General features: G+C 43.0%; 1 protein-coding gene across 1 annotated transcript; it reads left to right on the forward strand.

Annotated features, from left to right (window-relative positions):
* Positions 1–4,944: 4,944 nt before the first annotated feature.
* On the forward strand, positions 4,945–14,710 carry AHSG (alpha 2-HS glycoprotein). The gene is made up of 7 exons (XM_063306374.1): positions 4,945–5,205; positions 7,720–7,827; positions 8,837–8,921; positions 10,258–10,421; positions 11,759–11,869; positions 12,315–12,416; positions 13,766–14,710. Exons 1-7 carry the CDS (start codon positions 5,005–5,007, stop codon positions 14,027–14,029), a joined length of 1,035 nt encoding a protein of 344 aa, XP_063162444.1. The 5' UTR covers positions 4,945–5,004; the 3' UTR covers positions 14,030–14,710.
* The last annotated feature ends 1,618 nt before the right edge of the window (positions 14,711–16,328 follow it).

A 16,328-nucleotide genomic window follows, 5' to 3' on the forward strand; every position in this document is an offset into this window, starting at 1 on the left:
ATTTATCAAATTTGTGTAGCTGCCCATCTCACAGAAAGGTGACTCTGGGCAGCGTACAACACTTAATTAAAAAAAACAATGAACATATTAATTCACTAGTAAAAACTTTAAAAAATGTTAGTGCATTCTGCCACACTTCAGAGGGGGTTGGTTGGCTCACTTGGAGAGACAACACAGCCATGCAGCTGCTTCTGGAAGAGCACAGACTGTTTTATCCCTAAGAATTAAAGCAGCTTCTTAAGCCTGTTTAAGAGACAGCGTGTCTTGGGGGGAGTTGACTGACCGACTACGTGTCATCACGTAGGTACTGAGGCTCACATTGAGACCACCTAGATAGATGTTCTCCAAGATGATGCATGTAAAGAGAGCCAGGGTTTTGACCGTGTTGCCATGTTTGCCATCTTGGCTTTGAACCCCCCTACAGATGTCCCTGGTTGCAACATGCCAGCCCCTTAAGCTGACCTCAGTCCTTTCTGGTCTTTATCATTCATATGGAGTGGTACTAGGTTGCACCAGAAAGGAAAAAACAAGAAGCACTTGCTTACAACTCCAGAGAGCCCCTCCTTGCCAATATCAGGAAAGGCAGAAACATGGTCTCAGTACAAGGTAGCTTTCTGTGGTTCAAGTGGCAAGAGGTTGGATGTGCTGGAAGCACATAGGTAGTCTTGTAGGTGGGCACTGCCGCATTGCTTTTCACACATGGACAGCATTCACACATACCACTGTTACCATGGTTTGTTGGCTAAATCACAGTTGGCTCAATTTGCACAACATACCTAAGCAAATTAAATGGACATAATGATGCAAAAATGAAGAAATTGGCATCATGTCATCATGATGCAAGCCACCCTTTCATCCTTGCATCATGACATAGATACATAACTCACCGGGTTGTTGTTTTGATGTCATGGTGCACATGTCATTACTTGCTCCCCTTCTGCCCTCCCAACAGATGCCTTTGTCATGATAGCTTCATGCAAGACGTGAGCCCAGCCACAAGAGAGGAGCCATGATAGACTCTGTGAGTTTAAACGTATGTCTTTAAAAAGTATTTAACAAGAAAGAGAGTGAGGGGTTTATAACTGCAGAATCAGCAGAAGGAGAAGGACAAACTCTGATTTTGGGGATGGCTGCTGCAACTCTCTGTCCATGAACTTGTAGACTATTTCGTCAGGACATAGTAGTTTTGGCTTTTTTTCAAACAGATAGTTCTGTTGATTTAAACTTCGTTCATTCACCTTAATTTAAAACTAAGGATTTGACTTTGAGCACATGTGATGTCCTTGTCCATAGTGTAAAGGTCTTCCCTTTTTATGTCACGTAATGTTCTCCCCACAGCCCCATATTTCATTAATATTAGGAAAGGTCTCCTAGTTAAATAAAACCCAAGTGTGCTGTAACAAGGGACCACCAGATCCCATTTGCTATTCCTCAGTTACTTCTTGGGAAGCCCACTTTGTTCTCCAGCATCTGAATATACCTTGCAGGTCTATGGCTGTGTCCTCACTGGCGCCTTCTAGCATCGTCATAGCATCACCCAGCCATTGCTGAAGTGATATAAAAATTACACATTATTGTCATTTTGGCACAATGAATGGGTGGATGACTCTAAAAGATGCTAGGAGTTACTAATGGTAAAATGATCTTGATGTCTTCATTCAGAAGACCAGGAGTTCAGTGGGGTTTTAGGCAAATGTAAGATGGTGGATGACAGGTTCAATGACATAATGGCTGTGCTCACACAACACACCAAAGCCAGTCAGGTAAGGACTTTGAAGGTGAATTCACCAAATATCATAAACTTGGTTAGTGTTAGTCTTGGTTGGATTTGCCTGTTTGTTTTGTGGCCAAGCACATCATGAAAACCCAGCCCAAGATCTACACTTATGGTACAATGTCTTGTGCAAGCCCAGAAAACAGGTTACCTCAGAACCAGATTAATCATGTTGTGTGAATACAGCCATAGACTGATTTTACACATCATAATTTTAACACATTACATCGAGCCACAGTTTGTTTAACCATAGTATAGTGACTGGATTCACAGCAGATGAAACTTTTTAAAAACTTTGTCATTGTTTTTAATACCAAAAAAGTGAATAAAAATGTTACAAGTCAATAAGCTGTTCCTTACAAGCTCACACAATGCATTTTCCAAGGGAAGAGTTCATTTTTAGGTTTCCCATTCCGAGTTCCATTTAAAAAAAAAATCTAAACACTCTGGATCCAATGTTCCAAATAATGGTTTAGCCTGACGTTCAAATTCTTAATCTTTGTCTGGCATACAACTATTGCATGATGCCCAGAAAGCCAAGGTTATCACCTCCTTTGGAACCAAGGGAGCAGCCTGTATGTCACATTTCTGTGTTCTATCAAAAAGCAGGATCCTTGGAATCCCCTTAACTCAGATTTGAGGTCTACAAGTCTACTTGGATTTCAGCTGGACTCTGTGCTGATATTCCTTGACCTCTTCCTGTGAACAGTTGTCGTAAAAATGGCTTTAGAAAATGCTGAGGAATACAAGACGCTATTGCTGATGCCCACTGGATAATTGAAAAAGCCAAAGAATACCAAAAAGAAGTCAGTATGTGCTTCATCGATTATAGAAAGAACTTTGTGTCAATCACATCAAGCTTTAGAAAGTGCTCAGAAAAATGGGAATCCCAGAACATCTCATTGTCTTCATCCGAAACTTATATACAGGTCAGGAAGCCTTGGTACAGACAGAACATGGTGAAACACACCAGGTCCAGGTTGACCAAGGAGTGCAACAAGGCTGCATATTTTCCCCTTATTTAGTCAACATACAGTATATGCCAAATATATATTAAAGTAAGCTGAATTGGAAGAAGACGACTGTGGTTTTAAAATTAGAGAAAGAAACATCAATATGCTATGCTGATGACACTACCCTGATAGCCGAAAATGCAAAGGATTTGCAAGCCCTAGTACTAAAAGTCAAAGAGCACAGTGAAAAAATGGGATTAAAATTAAATGTAAAGAAGGCCAAACTAATGGCAACTGGTAGAACAACCAGCCCTAGAAGTGACAATGAAGATATCAAAGTGGTAGAGAGCTTCTGCCTTTTAGGATCAACCATCAACGGTAAAGGAACAAGCAGTCAAGAAATAACGCCGCAGACTAGCCCTTGGTAAAGCAGCCATGAAATCCTTGGAAAAGATATTCAAATGCCGTGATGTGTCTATACCAGGGTTTCTCAACCCTAGGGTTCCATGAAAGGTCACTAGGGATTCCCTGGGAGATCATGATTTATTTAAAAAATTATTTCAAATTCAGGCAACTTTACATTAAAGAGGTAAGTTTAATTCTTTAATTTTAGTTTAAGAACACTGTTAATGCATATATTCAGGCCTACACAGGAAACGAATATAACAATTTTGTAACTTCCAGCCTATATTTGAGCCTGAATGTGCAGGGGTTCCCCGAGGTCTGAAAGATATTTCAAGGGTTCCTTCAGGATCAAAAGGTTGAGAAAGGCTTGTCTGTACCTACAAAGATCAGAATCGTGCAAGCCGTGGTATTCTCAGTGACACTCTATAGAAGAAAAGTTGGACTTTAAACAGGAAGTTTAAACAGAAACTTTAAACGTTTCTTTAAACAGGATAGGAAGAGTATTGATGTCTTTGAAGCTTGGTGTTGGAGAAGACTCCTGAGAATAGCATGGACAGCTAAGAAAACAGACCAATGGATCATTGAACAAATCAACCCAGAGTTCTCACTTGAGGCAGAAATGACCAGGCTCAAATTATCCTTCTTTGGACACATTATGCAAAGACCTAGCTCTCTGGAAAAAGCTCTAATGCTTGGAAAGAGGAGAAGATGCCCAGCACAAGTGGATGGACCCAGTTAAAGTGGTGATGAATGTACCATTGGGAGACCTAAAAGAACAGGTCAGGGATAGATCATCATGGAGAAAATCTATCTATGTGGTCACTAGGAGTTGAAAACAACTTGTTGGCACATAATCAATCAATCAATCAATCAATCTCCCTTTAAATGTATCTTAAATTAGTTATTTTTTCCCTAGCCACTGTCTAAAAAACCTTGGTCCCCAGTGCTGGACACTAACAATTCTCAGCAATCTACTATAGTACTAGTGGCTAGTTCGCAATTAAGATCTTCAGTTAATTTGTTACCACCTAGTAGCTATGAGTTCCAAGCTCCCACTTGCTTCTGCTGAATCTACGACACGGTCTCTAACTTGATTACTTTTAAATTTGCTTTTAATGTATTAATTAGGGTTCTTTCTACAATCACCCAGCTTCCAACTTCACATGGCAGAAAGAATATTGATGCTTTTGAACTTCGGAGTTGGAGAAGACTCTAGAGAATACCACGGGTAGCCAGGAAAACAAATAGATCCGTAATGCTGGGAAAGGTGGAAGGAAAGAAAAGAAGAGGATGATCATCAGCAAGATGGATTGACTCGATTACAACAGTAATGGTTGCCACAGTGGATGGCCTGAAGGGCCAGGCTGGGGACAGATCATCCTAGAGAAGGTCTATGTGGTTGCTAAGAGTCAACATCAATTTGATGGCAATTGCTATTAGTTAGGCCAATGATTGAGCTGAGATTTGAAATGAAGTTCCATATTTATAATTCACACTATCTTTGTGTGTTGTTACTCTATAATTTAGTATTCTTAAAATACCCTTTAGTGCAGCAGTATGTCTTTGGTCATGAAGCAACGGGATTAATATGAATGAATGGCTTAGATGGTTCATTGCTTTTCTCTTTCTGCACAATCTGCATTTTTCCCCTTATCTAATAAAACTTTGACTTGATGTCCTCACATACTGGCTTTTCCCTTTCTTTCCTTTGCAGTATCTTCTGCAAATATTGCATTCTCTTGTGTAAGCAAATGCAGGTGGCAGGGGGAGAGGGGCAGTGAACAGAAGCACTGCATATAAAGGAACACCTGACACTGGGTCTCTGAAGTCTTCCTTCCAGCTGTGCCTTCTACATCTCCTCTGCGCCCAGCCATGAATTCACTGATAGCTCTCGTACTCCTAGGTCAGATTTTAGGATGCACGCTTAGCCATCACTTGGACCTGCCCTCAGACTGCAATAGCAAAGAAGCTGAACAATATGCAGCTTTGGTAGTAGACTACATCAATGCCCATAATGTTCATGGATACAAACAAGCTCTTAATGTGATCAAGGATATAGTCATCGTGAAAAAGGTAAGTACGGTAAGGATGCAGTGGGAGGAAAGTTTTCCTAGTTTCATTTATTAAGTAAATAACAGCTAGGTGGTTTTTTTGTGATGTTGTGCCCGTAAACTTCTGTGGCCTTTCTGGTGAGGTTTGGGCAATCAATGGACTCTTTCTAGTCATATAGTAATGTTCCATAATCTCATAGCTTCCATTGAAGTTGAACTACTAGATAGGTAGGGATAATGTGGTTCGTAGTCCAACACATCTGGATGGCTCCAGACTGGAAAAGCTATCATGAAAGATGAAGCTGTCTCTTCCTCATTCTTGCTATGTGTATTTTGCTTTGCAAGGCTGGCAATTGACATAGAAAACAAGACAGTGGACGCTTTTATGCTTTCTACTATTTACAGTGAAGTTATTTACAGCAGGTATGTACAATACAATCCCAGCGTTCACCCAGTGTGAGGTTTCGTCTCTCCCTCTAACTCTCCTGCTTCCTCCTCCTCCTCTCACTCTGTCTGCCTTCCCCATTTCTGGCTTGTCAAGAGAGTGAAAAGAAGGGAATGGGCTTGATTTTTACTGTAGCACACTCAGCACGGCTTAACTTTCTGCTGGATCTGCTCAGCCGAACACCTACTGCTTCTTGAATGGGGGAAGAACCTCTCTCAGGGTCTTCTGCCCAGTCCTTCCCCAGAGACCAAGGCTTCACTGACGATCCCCTCCTTTCCATCTTGGGTCTCGCCTGAAGATGCTGCCTGCAGCCAGCTGGGTCCCTCCCTCCCTTCTTGGGTGAAGATGTCCTCTCTCTGGGTCTTCGCTTTCCTTCTTTCAGGGAAGTCATCTGTGGAGCTTTCTTCTCCCTCTCCTACCAGGAACCGGCAACTGCTCTGTATGCTTAACTTCTCTTTCCAACTTTTCTCTCCAGCCACTCTGTTTTGCAGAGTCTCCTTCTCTCCTCTTCTTCTTCTCTCTCTCTCTCTCTCCAATTTTAGTGAACCTGGCAGCAACTGCGGAGGTGGGTGTCCCCCAGGGCTCCAACTCCCCACACCCACCTACCAGGCTGTACCAGTCAGACTGCTGTCTCTACATCTCCCCACAGCAGCAATGCCTAGCAGTCAGGTCAGCTCACCAGCCCTCAGGACAGCACAGCTGCCCTTCAAGGCCAGAACTGAGCTTCTTCTCCCCCCCTTGACTCTCTCCATTTGCTGACTCACACCAGCAGAAGGGCAGCCAGGCCAGGCCACTAAAACCCATATGCCACACCCACAATCACCTTAGTTATGATTACTATCTGGTTATTCAGAAGGAAATATTTTTAGCTTTCCATCTGAAAAACATCTCTCAGATGAGGGTTGGTGCATATGTGGTATTGTCATTCAGCTGTTTCTTCACTAAAGTCATCCACTGGTTATACTTTGTTGATTCTGTTCTTTTTTCAGCAGCTCAGAATGGAGTGTATGGTCCAGAATCTAGGACTGGCAGGGAGTTGGATCTTTTATGTTGAGCTGGGACCAAGAAATTCCTTTTGACAGTCCTGCAGGCCCCCATGGGACCATTCAGATGCAGGACAGAGAGTTGTGATGGAAGCCACACCCCTTTTCTATGACATGCAATGCATCACAAAAGAGACAGGGCTTGCATGGAGCTGCTCCATCCACCATTTTGCTGATATTGACACACAATGCCTCCATCCTCATCCCAGAGAACACCTAAACCTTTGACTGCTGCTTCTTTAGCTGTCAGACCCTGGGAACGAGAGGGTGACCAGCTCATCATCTGCACCATGCGCATAACATGTTTAACCAGCTCAGAGCAAGTCCTAGTGATTGCATTTGGATATGCAGAGTTTGGTGTTAACTCTGGTTAGCTTTGTCGCATGAACCATTGGGTCAGTTAATGGTTCAGTGTATGATAGAAATCCAGGAAATAGGTTAATTCCATAACTGGGTTAAGTGTTGCGTGAACTCTCCGATTGAGAGAAATTTAACTCCCCCCCCCCCAATAATCCAGTCTCCCTTGGACCACTGGCCCAAACCATTGTGTATCTAAGCATCTGTAGGTAGACAGGCCAGGACTACCAGATGCCGTTTTTGGAGCCAAAGATAGTTGCCTGCCTGTGATTGAATAGACAGTATACGGACACTTGAACCATGCAATGTCAGAAAGAGACCGTTTCTTCCACCCAGACCTGGACAAAAAATAAACTGGGAAATCAATAAAGATCTGCAAGAAAACCTCATAACACAGGCAGATCAGAGCAGATCTTCCCGTCACAAAACGTCAGCTTTGTCTTTGTCTCTTCCTGCCTGGCGTCAACCATGGGAGCTGTGTCCCATTTACGGCAGCACTGAAGCTTCCTGTTGGGTGCATTACCTTCAGAGGACTTGATACTGAGAAGCAAACCAGGATAAGGCCTTTAAGCTAGATGTCAGTTCAAACATTTCCAAAGGACAAACAATGCAAGAGAGAGAGAAATATGGAGTGAGAAAAGCAGTTCACATCACCATTTTTATTTTCTTTTTCGATTTCTCTTTTTTTTAGTTAACAGGCAAAGCTATCTACATGGAGCTAGGCCTTCTAGAGTCAAAATGCCCTGTGTTGTCTCCAACTCCTATTGAGAACTGTATTGTAAGAACACAGCAACAGCATGTAAGTGTCTGAGGGTTGTTAAAAATGTAAGACTATTTGGGAAGACGGGTAGCTTCCTACCATTCTACCAAGATTACGTTGGCTTTAGTTGACTTTCTGAAGACACACACACACAAATCCTATTTATGCCAAGAATCCCCAGAAGCCCGGGGGTTGAACCACCTACCTGAAATGGTCAGTTAAACTATGTTAAGTTAAAGTTTTCTATTTATTTATTTTCTATCCTGCCTTTATTGTTTTTATAAATAACTCAAGGCAGTGAACATACCTAATACTCCTTCCTCCTCCTATTTTTCCCACAACCACAACCCTGCAAGGTGGGTTGGGCTGAGAGAGAGGGACTGGCCTAGGGTCACCCAGCCGGCTTTCATGCCTAAGGCGGGACTAGAACTCTCATACCATGCCTGATTGGCTCTTGGGCTGAGAGAGAGGGACTGGCCCAAGGTCACCCAGCCGGCTTTCATGCCTAAGGCGGGACTAGAACTCTCATACCATGCCTGATTGGCTCTTGGGCTGAGAGAGAGGGACTGGCCCAAGGTCACCCAGCCAGCTTTCGTGCCTAAGGTGGGACTAGAACTCTCATACCATGCCTGATTGGCTCTTGGGCTGAGAGGGAGGGACTGGCCCAAGGTCACCCAGCTGGCTTTCATGCTCAAGGCAGGACTAGAACTCACGGTCTCCTGATTTCTAGCCAGTTGCCTTAACCACTAGACCAAACTGGCTCTGTTAGATCTACTGAAGATCTGAAAGAAAGAGAAAAAAAAAACTTGCACACTTGCAGTCGTTTCTTACTGTGGAGCTGATCTGATGAATGAAGGCTTACCAATATAGTTATGGCTGTGGGTCCTCCATTTGTTCACTCTGTGAGATAACTATTGTGTGTCACTCCAAAAATGGTTGTGCACAAATCATGAAGTGCTGCACAGATGGTGATTGTTACTTTTGACACTGGAATTATATCATCACCCCTCACAGCTGCTACTGTTAATGTGGTGCTTTGTATCTCCAGGCTGTTGAAGCAGACTGTGATGCCAAGTTGCTCAGTGTTGACGGCAGCACCAAAGTGGTTGCTGTGAAATGCCACTCAAGTCCAGGTAATTCAGCTTGGGACTTCCTGGGTATAAGAGCTAAGATGTCGCTGAGCTGTCTTTGTTCAGTGGGATGATATAATACTGGCATTTTGCCTCTTCCTGTCCTGTTTTATTCACCTTTTATGATAGTGAGTTACTAACACAGCCATTTTCCAAAATTCAGCACCATCTTAGTCCATCCCAATATCCAGTCCAAGAACCATCATCATTCAAGTCAACTAGTGAAAATATGGCTTGGTGTCTATTTATTAAACATTAGCAAACATCAAAACTTTTAATGGCAGAATGGGACAAAAAAGCTAGGCAAAGCCAGGTAAAAATTGATTGATCAACATCAGGCAACCATTGACATTATCTATGTATCTCTGTAGTTATATATCAAAAGGAATTGAACTTTACAGAACCTGTCATGAGTACTGATGGCGAGCAGGAGGGGGCCTCGATCCAGGGGGGAAAACGCATGCGTAGTACTGAGGAGTTAAGCAGCCATTCAAAGAGACACAGATCAGGCCCGCCTTAGCTTTTGGGGTTTATCTGTCTGGGTTTTTCCCACGCTTCTTCAGTTTGTTAGGATTCTGTTTTATGTAGCAGTAATAAACACTAGAGACCTACTCCTCGTCTCAGCGTGATTTCTGACTGTTAGGACAGAACCCCTGGAAATAATATTGTGGGTAGTTAGCATGGACAGTCCCAAAGGGAGTGGCCTTTGCTTATTCCAGCTTTAATGCTTTTATGCATGTGGCAGTAGCAGAATAGGGACAGAAAGGAGGACACCAGGTGATCACTCTTCTCTTCTGCCTCACTAAAGAAAGAATTTGATGGATAGGGATGATGTATCCAACAATACTTAGGAATGCATACCTAAATATATCTACATTCCTTCTGAAGATAAACCCTTTCTGGGAGTAGGGGGAGGGGAGATTTATGGCAGAAAAGATCAGATCAGAAGTACAACCCTGTTCTGCCCCACTGGCTTGCACTGAAATGTTTGTCCCCTGGAATGTAATAGAGAATTCCAGTTAAACTCAGAAAAGGACATCTCAAATCCTCCATTCAGGACGAAATCTGTCGGGGGACTGTGGCCGTTCTCTCTCGATCTGGCTTTCTTTCCTTGAGAGTCATGAGAATAACGTTAATGGCAAACAATGCATCCCACCCTTTTTTCTTTGGAAAGGGGATGGAATGAGACAATAATCAATCAATACATAAAATCCTCTCCTCTCATTCTCTCCCTTTGTAAAAGCCCTAACTTTAACCTGCTGTCCGACTTCGGCGGCAATTCTCAGCTAAGACAGCCAGCTGCTTTACGTTCCCTTTTGTAATTCCTTTTTCTTCTTAGATTCTGTGGAAGATTTGCTGAAGCTTTGTCCTGACTGTCCAGTTCTTTTGCCTCTGAATGACCCTGCTGTGATAGAAGCTGCCGAATATGTGCTCCATAAGCACAATGAGCAAAATCTCGGCCGTGCCTACAAAATCCTTGAGATTTCAAGGGGGCAGCACCATGTTAGTATACAAATGTTAAAAAGGAATTCTGGTTACCTTTCCAGCTTAGTGCTCTGATGCTCCATATGACTAAGAGAGAGGAGGAGGAGGCGGGAGGAACTGTGTTCTGGAAAAGACTAGGAAGGGAACCAGATGCTGAAGAAGGGATGGGCAACTTTTCAGGAACTTTTAAATTTTAAACTTTAAAATTTACACATTCCAAGCCTCTGACTGTAGTGAACAGGGATTCACTGATCCTTTATTTGTAAAATATAATTACAGCCAGCAACCAGCAACATGAAACATAGAAACAGCCACCAAATAAAAGAGAAGCAATGAAACAGTCACATAAAATCTATGACATTCTTTTTTTTTTAAATCCCACTCCAAAATTAGGACAGGTTATACCTTCCTATGGAAATTGTTGCAGGCAAAAGCTTAGTAAGTATAAAGGGTTCACAAATGGGAACCCACAATTGGTGATTGGCTACAGCACTGGTTTGCTAATGAATTGACTACTATAAGATGAACAGTACAAAATACTGTTGTAACATTTCACATCATCTCTGCCATAAGAGCACACATTGCTGCATCCTTTGATTAGTAGAAAATACTGCCTTTTCTGATGTTGAAAACTTTTAAACAGATTTTGGCTGTCGCGCTCTCTAAAACTTGGAGCCGCAGTAGAAAGAGAGGCCACAATGTCACAAGTTATCTAAGATTCTTCTTTCACAGCTTGATGAAAATGGCAGAATTCATGGGGAGAATTCATGGACAAAAGTTTAAGCCTAGAAGAGTTGGCGGGCACAGGGTTTTACCTCCAAAGGGATCATTCCAGATTCCATGCGCATTAAGGCATTTGAGATCCAGCATGGGACCTGGAAGAGAGCTTGTAAAAACTTAGGTTGAACATGTTTCAGAGTTCTAGATCTTTGCAGGTGCATACCTGAGCACCATACAACATTTGAGCTATAGTTTTAACTTTAAAATCTCGAGGGCGGCAGATCTGCATCTACCCCATTTAGAATGGAAAAGAAGAGGATATTGTAATGTCACTAAATCAGGCAGGGTAGAATTTTAAATATAGTAAGGCTGAATGGAACTTTAATACCCGTTTCCTCAGTCAGGCTGTTTTACACAATGCTTGACCACAAAATTCCAGAGGTCACTAAAAAAAGGGGGCTCTGGGGTCACCAATTACCTATCCCTCTGCTAAAGGAAGGCAGAAAATTTCAGTAGGAACAGGTGACCACAGGTGATGGTGAGATATGAACCATACTGAAATTCATTCTCCTGACTCTTCAGTCTTGCCATTTCTACCCACAACCCAGCTAAAATATCTCTTGCTCTGTTTGCAGCATTTGCCTAACCTGGTCTATGTGGAGTTTGCTATCGTGGAGACTAACTGCTTGGTTCAAGAAGCCCACGATGGCCAACATGACTGCCTCCCCAAAGCAGCAGCAGATGCAGTAAGTACAAGTATCAACTCCATTCCTATCTTGGGGGTTGCCAGTTCTTCTCTCTTTGTCTGTCCTGGCAAACCAGGAGCACATTTCAAATAAGTGAACAAGGCCAAGACAAAGTCAGCCACTGAATTCCATAGACAAGTGGAGACTTGAACCTGATACTCACCAGCCCAAATCCAACACTTTACCCTCTACACAACATTGACTTCTTCACGATCCTGGCAGAAATAATGCATCACCAAACTTTCTGTCAACATCTGAAGAAGAATATGATGCAGAGTACTGTAACAAATTGGGTTGTAACCCAACTGAAGTCTTTAACGGATGTAGCCTGCCTTTTCCTCACATAGCAGTTCTTTACCATTTCTGGTTTGCTGATATGTGGGGGATTTATGTTGGTTGACATGGAAATAGCCTAATTCTTCCTTCTCCTCCTCCTTCTCTCCAGCATGTTGGGTTCTGCAGAGCAACTGTTTTTAGGAAGGATGCTGCCACTGAAAAACTTACAGATGAAAAGTTTGAGTCAGACTGTGTCATCTTTGACCACAAGGTATATACATTAAACACAATTTTGTTCATCCCCTTTCCCCATCCTCTACAGAATACTCCAGAGCTTTGCTCTTGAGATCTAAATAGCTCATAGCTCATTCTGTTCCATCCCTGGTCATCACTAAGACCTCTTGGTTTCTCCAGCAATAGGATTCCCTGCACCTCTGCAGGTTGAGTATATGCTCTGATGTATAATACAATTTGTTTGATCTTGGCTTAGCATTTGAGGTGAAAGGTGAAAGGTCCCCTGTGCAAGCACCGAGTCATGTCTGATCCTTTGGGGGGATGCCACTTTCGCAACATTTTCTTGGCAGACTATAGAGTGGGGTGGTTTGCCATGGCCTTCCCCAGTTGTCACCTTCCCCAGTGAGCTGAGTACTCACTTTACCGACCTCAGAAGGATGGAAGGCTGAGTCTACCTGAGCCGGCTACCCGAGAATCCAGCTTCCGCTGGGATCGAACTCGGGTCGTGGGGAGAGTTTCGGTTGCAATACTGCTGCCTACCACTCTGCGCCACACGAGGCTCATCCATCCTGTGCAAGCACCGAGTCATGTCTGACCCTTTGGGGGGATGCCACTTTCGCAACATTTTCTTGGCAGACTATAGAGTGGGGTGGTTTGCCATGGCCTTCCCCAGTCGTCGCCTTCCCCAGCAAGCTGGGTGCTCATTTTACCAACTTTGGAAGGATGGAAGGCTGAGTCGACCTGAGCCGGCTATTCGAGAATCCAGCTTCCGCTGGGGTCAAATTCAGGTCGTGGGGAGAGTTTCAGTTGCAATACTGCTGCCTACCACCCTGCGCCGCATGAGGCTTTGTGGCTTAGCATAAGGCAACCATTATTATTTGTAAACCATGGATTATTTTATTTATATACTCTCTTTTCTCTGAGATCTTTATTTTATCCTCACAATGACAACCTTATAATGTACTGTAGGTTGGGCTGAGACAGAATGACTGGCTCAGACCTACCCAGAAAGGTCTCTAGCCATGAGGAATTTGAATCTGGATCTCCCTAGTCCAAGTCTGGCACCTTAATGGTCATGCTATTCATTCAACAGGCTGTCGAAAAAACCAACTATGACTTAGTGCTAGAGGTAAACCTGCCTTACAGTAACATAAAGCAAAAAGACCTCTATCAACTGAAGGACCAACTGCTGTTTTTCAATTTTATTTGTTTGATTTCTATCCAACATTCACAGATTGCCAGATTACTGAAAAAAATTATAGCAGTTGATTTTCTTGATTCTCTTTTGTCAAGCTGGTCTAATCGGTTAGGAAAGTCCAAGCAGTATTGGCTTCAGGGTCAATGGCCCAAGAAGAGTCATCAGTGTTTGCATTTTGTTTTTTCCAGGCTGGAGAATCCCACGTTCACTTGATTGAACATCACCTTGGAAAAAATATTCCTTCCCCTGGACACAACCACACAGTCCTCAACCTCGTGCATTCACACAATGACACAAATGCCTCATACGAGTCTCATTCCGCTGAAGTTCTGCCAGAAGTCGCAGCCCCTGTGGTCAAAAGAGAAGCTCCACCAACAGAGGTACCACATACAACTCACCACATGCACCCTGCGAAACTTTGCCCAGGAAAGATACATCACTTCAAGTTGTAGGACAGCCATGCCAGAGAGTGTGGAGAAACTGCCCAGTCAATGCAAAACCGTTTTCCAAATCTGAACTCAAACCTTGAATCCAAAAAGGGTTTACCCTGATACATTGCAGCCTTTGCCAACTGTTGTGATCACCCACGTGTTGTTATGAGAAAGAGGCTGTGAATTGTGCCTGATTTTAGAAATGCAGATTCTGATGCTCGCTGTGAATTTAACATCTCCCATCTCCCTGCTCAGCCAAGGAGCAAGTGAGCAAGGGCAAATTTAAACAGGGCTTGCGTTAGCCCAAGAGTGAAGATCCTTCCTTCCTTCCTTCCTTCCTTCCTTCCTTCCTTCCTTCCTTCCTTCCTTCCTTCCTTCCTTCCTTCCTTCCTTCCTTCCTTCCTTCCTTCCTTCCTTCCTTCCTTCCTTCCTTCCTTCCTTCCTTCCTTCCTTCCTTCCTTCCTTCCTTCCTTCCTTCCTTCCTTCCTTCCTTCCTTCCTTCCTTCCTTCCTTCCTCCCAAGAGAAAATACCCAGCATTTGACAACAGTATCCCCAAACCCTCATCAGCTCTATTTGTTATGAGAGGTTTTTTCCCCTTACTACTTGCCACATTATTGTACAGAGGCAACACTGAAAAAAGTCCAATGTTCTGGCAGCAAAAGGCACAGGGTACTTCATAAATAAAATGTTCAATCCTAAAATTGTCTTGCCTTTTGTTTTGCTTTATGTTCATGGCCCGATGCTTTTGGTCATTCTGGCTGAGAATTCTAGAAGTTATAATTCAGCAGTGCTGGGAGAGGGCACAGTAATCTCTCCAGTCCAATCACACAGCTCAATGGCTGATGACCCTTCGCTAACAAATTGAGTACATTTTGACTCATTTTGCCCAAGTAGTATTTAGGGTTAAACTGACCTGTTCTCTGAACAAGGTTCATTCCACTTTCTGCTTTCAGCCCCACTAACTAGACCAGACCAGCTCCACAGGAAGACTGGAACTACACTTTATTGAGATAGGCTGTAATAACGGAGTCCTTCAAGTCTGATTGTGCTGTACCTCCCTCCCCCACTTCTTATACCCTAGTGCAGCCCTTCTCAACCTTTTGACCCAGGAGGAACCCCTGAAATATTTTTCTGCCTCTGGGGAACCCCTGCACATTCAGGCTCAAATATAGGCCAGAAGTTACAAAATTATATTCATTTCCTGTGTAGGCCTGTGTATATGCCTTCACAGTGTTCTTAAACTAAAAATAAAGAATTAAGCTTACCTCTTTAATGTGAAGTTGCCCAAACTCGAAATAATTTTTAAAATAAATCATGATCTCCCCAGGAAGCCCTAGTGACCTCCCGTGGAACCCAAGGATTCCATGGAACCCTGGTTGAGAAACCCTGCCCTAATGAATCAAGAAGTTGTTTGCCTCAGCCACTTCCGACTGTCTTCTTGCTTCCCATGAAGAACATGTCAGCCCTCTGCTTCAATAACAGTTCTTGCATATTTCTGTCAAGGTCAACTTCCATTACTCTCTCTACTGTGCTGCCAAATGAAGGCTCATTATTCTGAAAACTCACACATTTGAATTTATCCACACCTTTTTCATATGTTTTCACAGATTTGCTCCAGCCAGGTATTATTTCATGTTGCATTGGTGCAATACAGATATCAAATATAGGCAGTTTATGTAAATAATTTTTACTTACAATATAAATAGTAATAGTGTATACCATTTTTAACGGTGACTTATCAGCACTTTTAATCAGTGACATCATCAAAGTAAACAAACCCCAAGTGGTGCTGACATCTAAGCAGAAGTGAAGTGCCCAACTCCCACCTGCCGGATATGATGTGCATAGCCCTCCTCCCCCGGATGTGTTGTACATAATCCTCCCATATGGCACAGGACTCACAAGGTCATAACCCTAGCCAGATATGACATGTGGGTCCTAAACCCATCAAGAAAAGCGTGAGTCACAAGGTCATAACTCTAATCAGATAAGGCGTGTTGAACCTAGCCCCGTCAAGAAAGGTGTGGCAGTCAACCCCCTGGGTACCTGATTAGCTTAACTCCTAGCCTAATTCTATGAGCATTCAAAACCAAAAAGCTAAGTAAAGTGAATAATTAACAGAACCCTAGGCTGCACTGTATTTTTGGGAAACAAGCCCTATTTTGTGCCCTGTGAAATAAAATAATAGCCTAATGATGCTTTTAATTTTTGTGGAGATTTTTTTAGTTTTTGTGGAGTTTTAAAAAATCAGTACCTTGAATGCTGGAAAAGGAGCCCCTAAAAATGCAGCTTGCATTTGACCCCTTTTTCTAAAAGGTT

Source organism: Candoia aspera, chromosome 6, assembly GCF_035149785.1.
Source record: "Candoia aspera isolate rCanAsp1 chromosome 6, rCanAsp1.hap2, whole genome shotgun sequence".
Lineage (NCBI taxonomy): Eukaryota > Metazoa > Chordata > Lepidosauria > Squamata > Boidae > Candoia > Candoia aspera.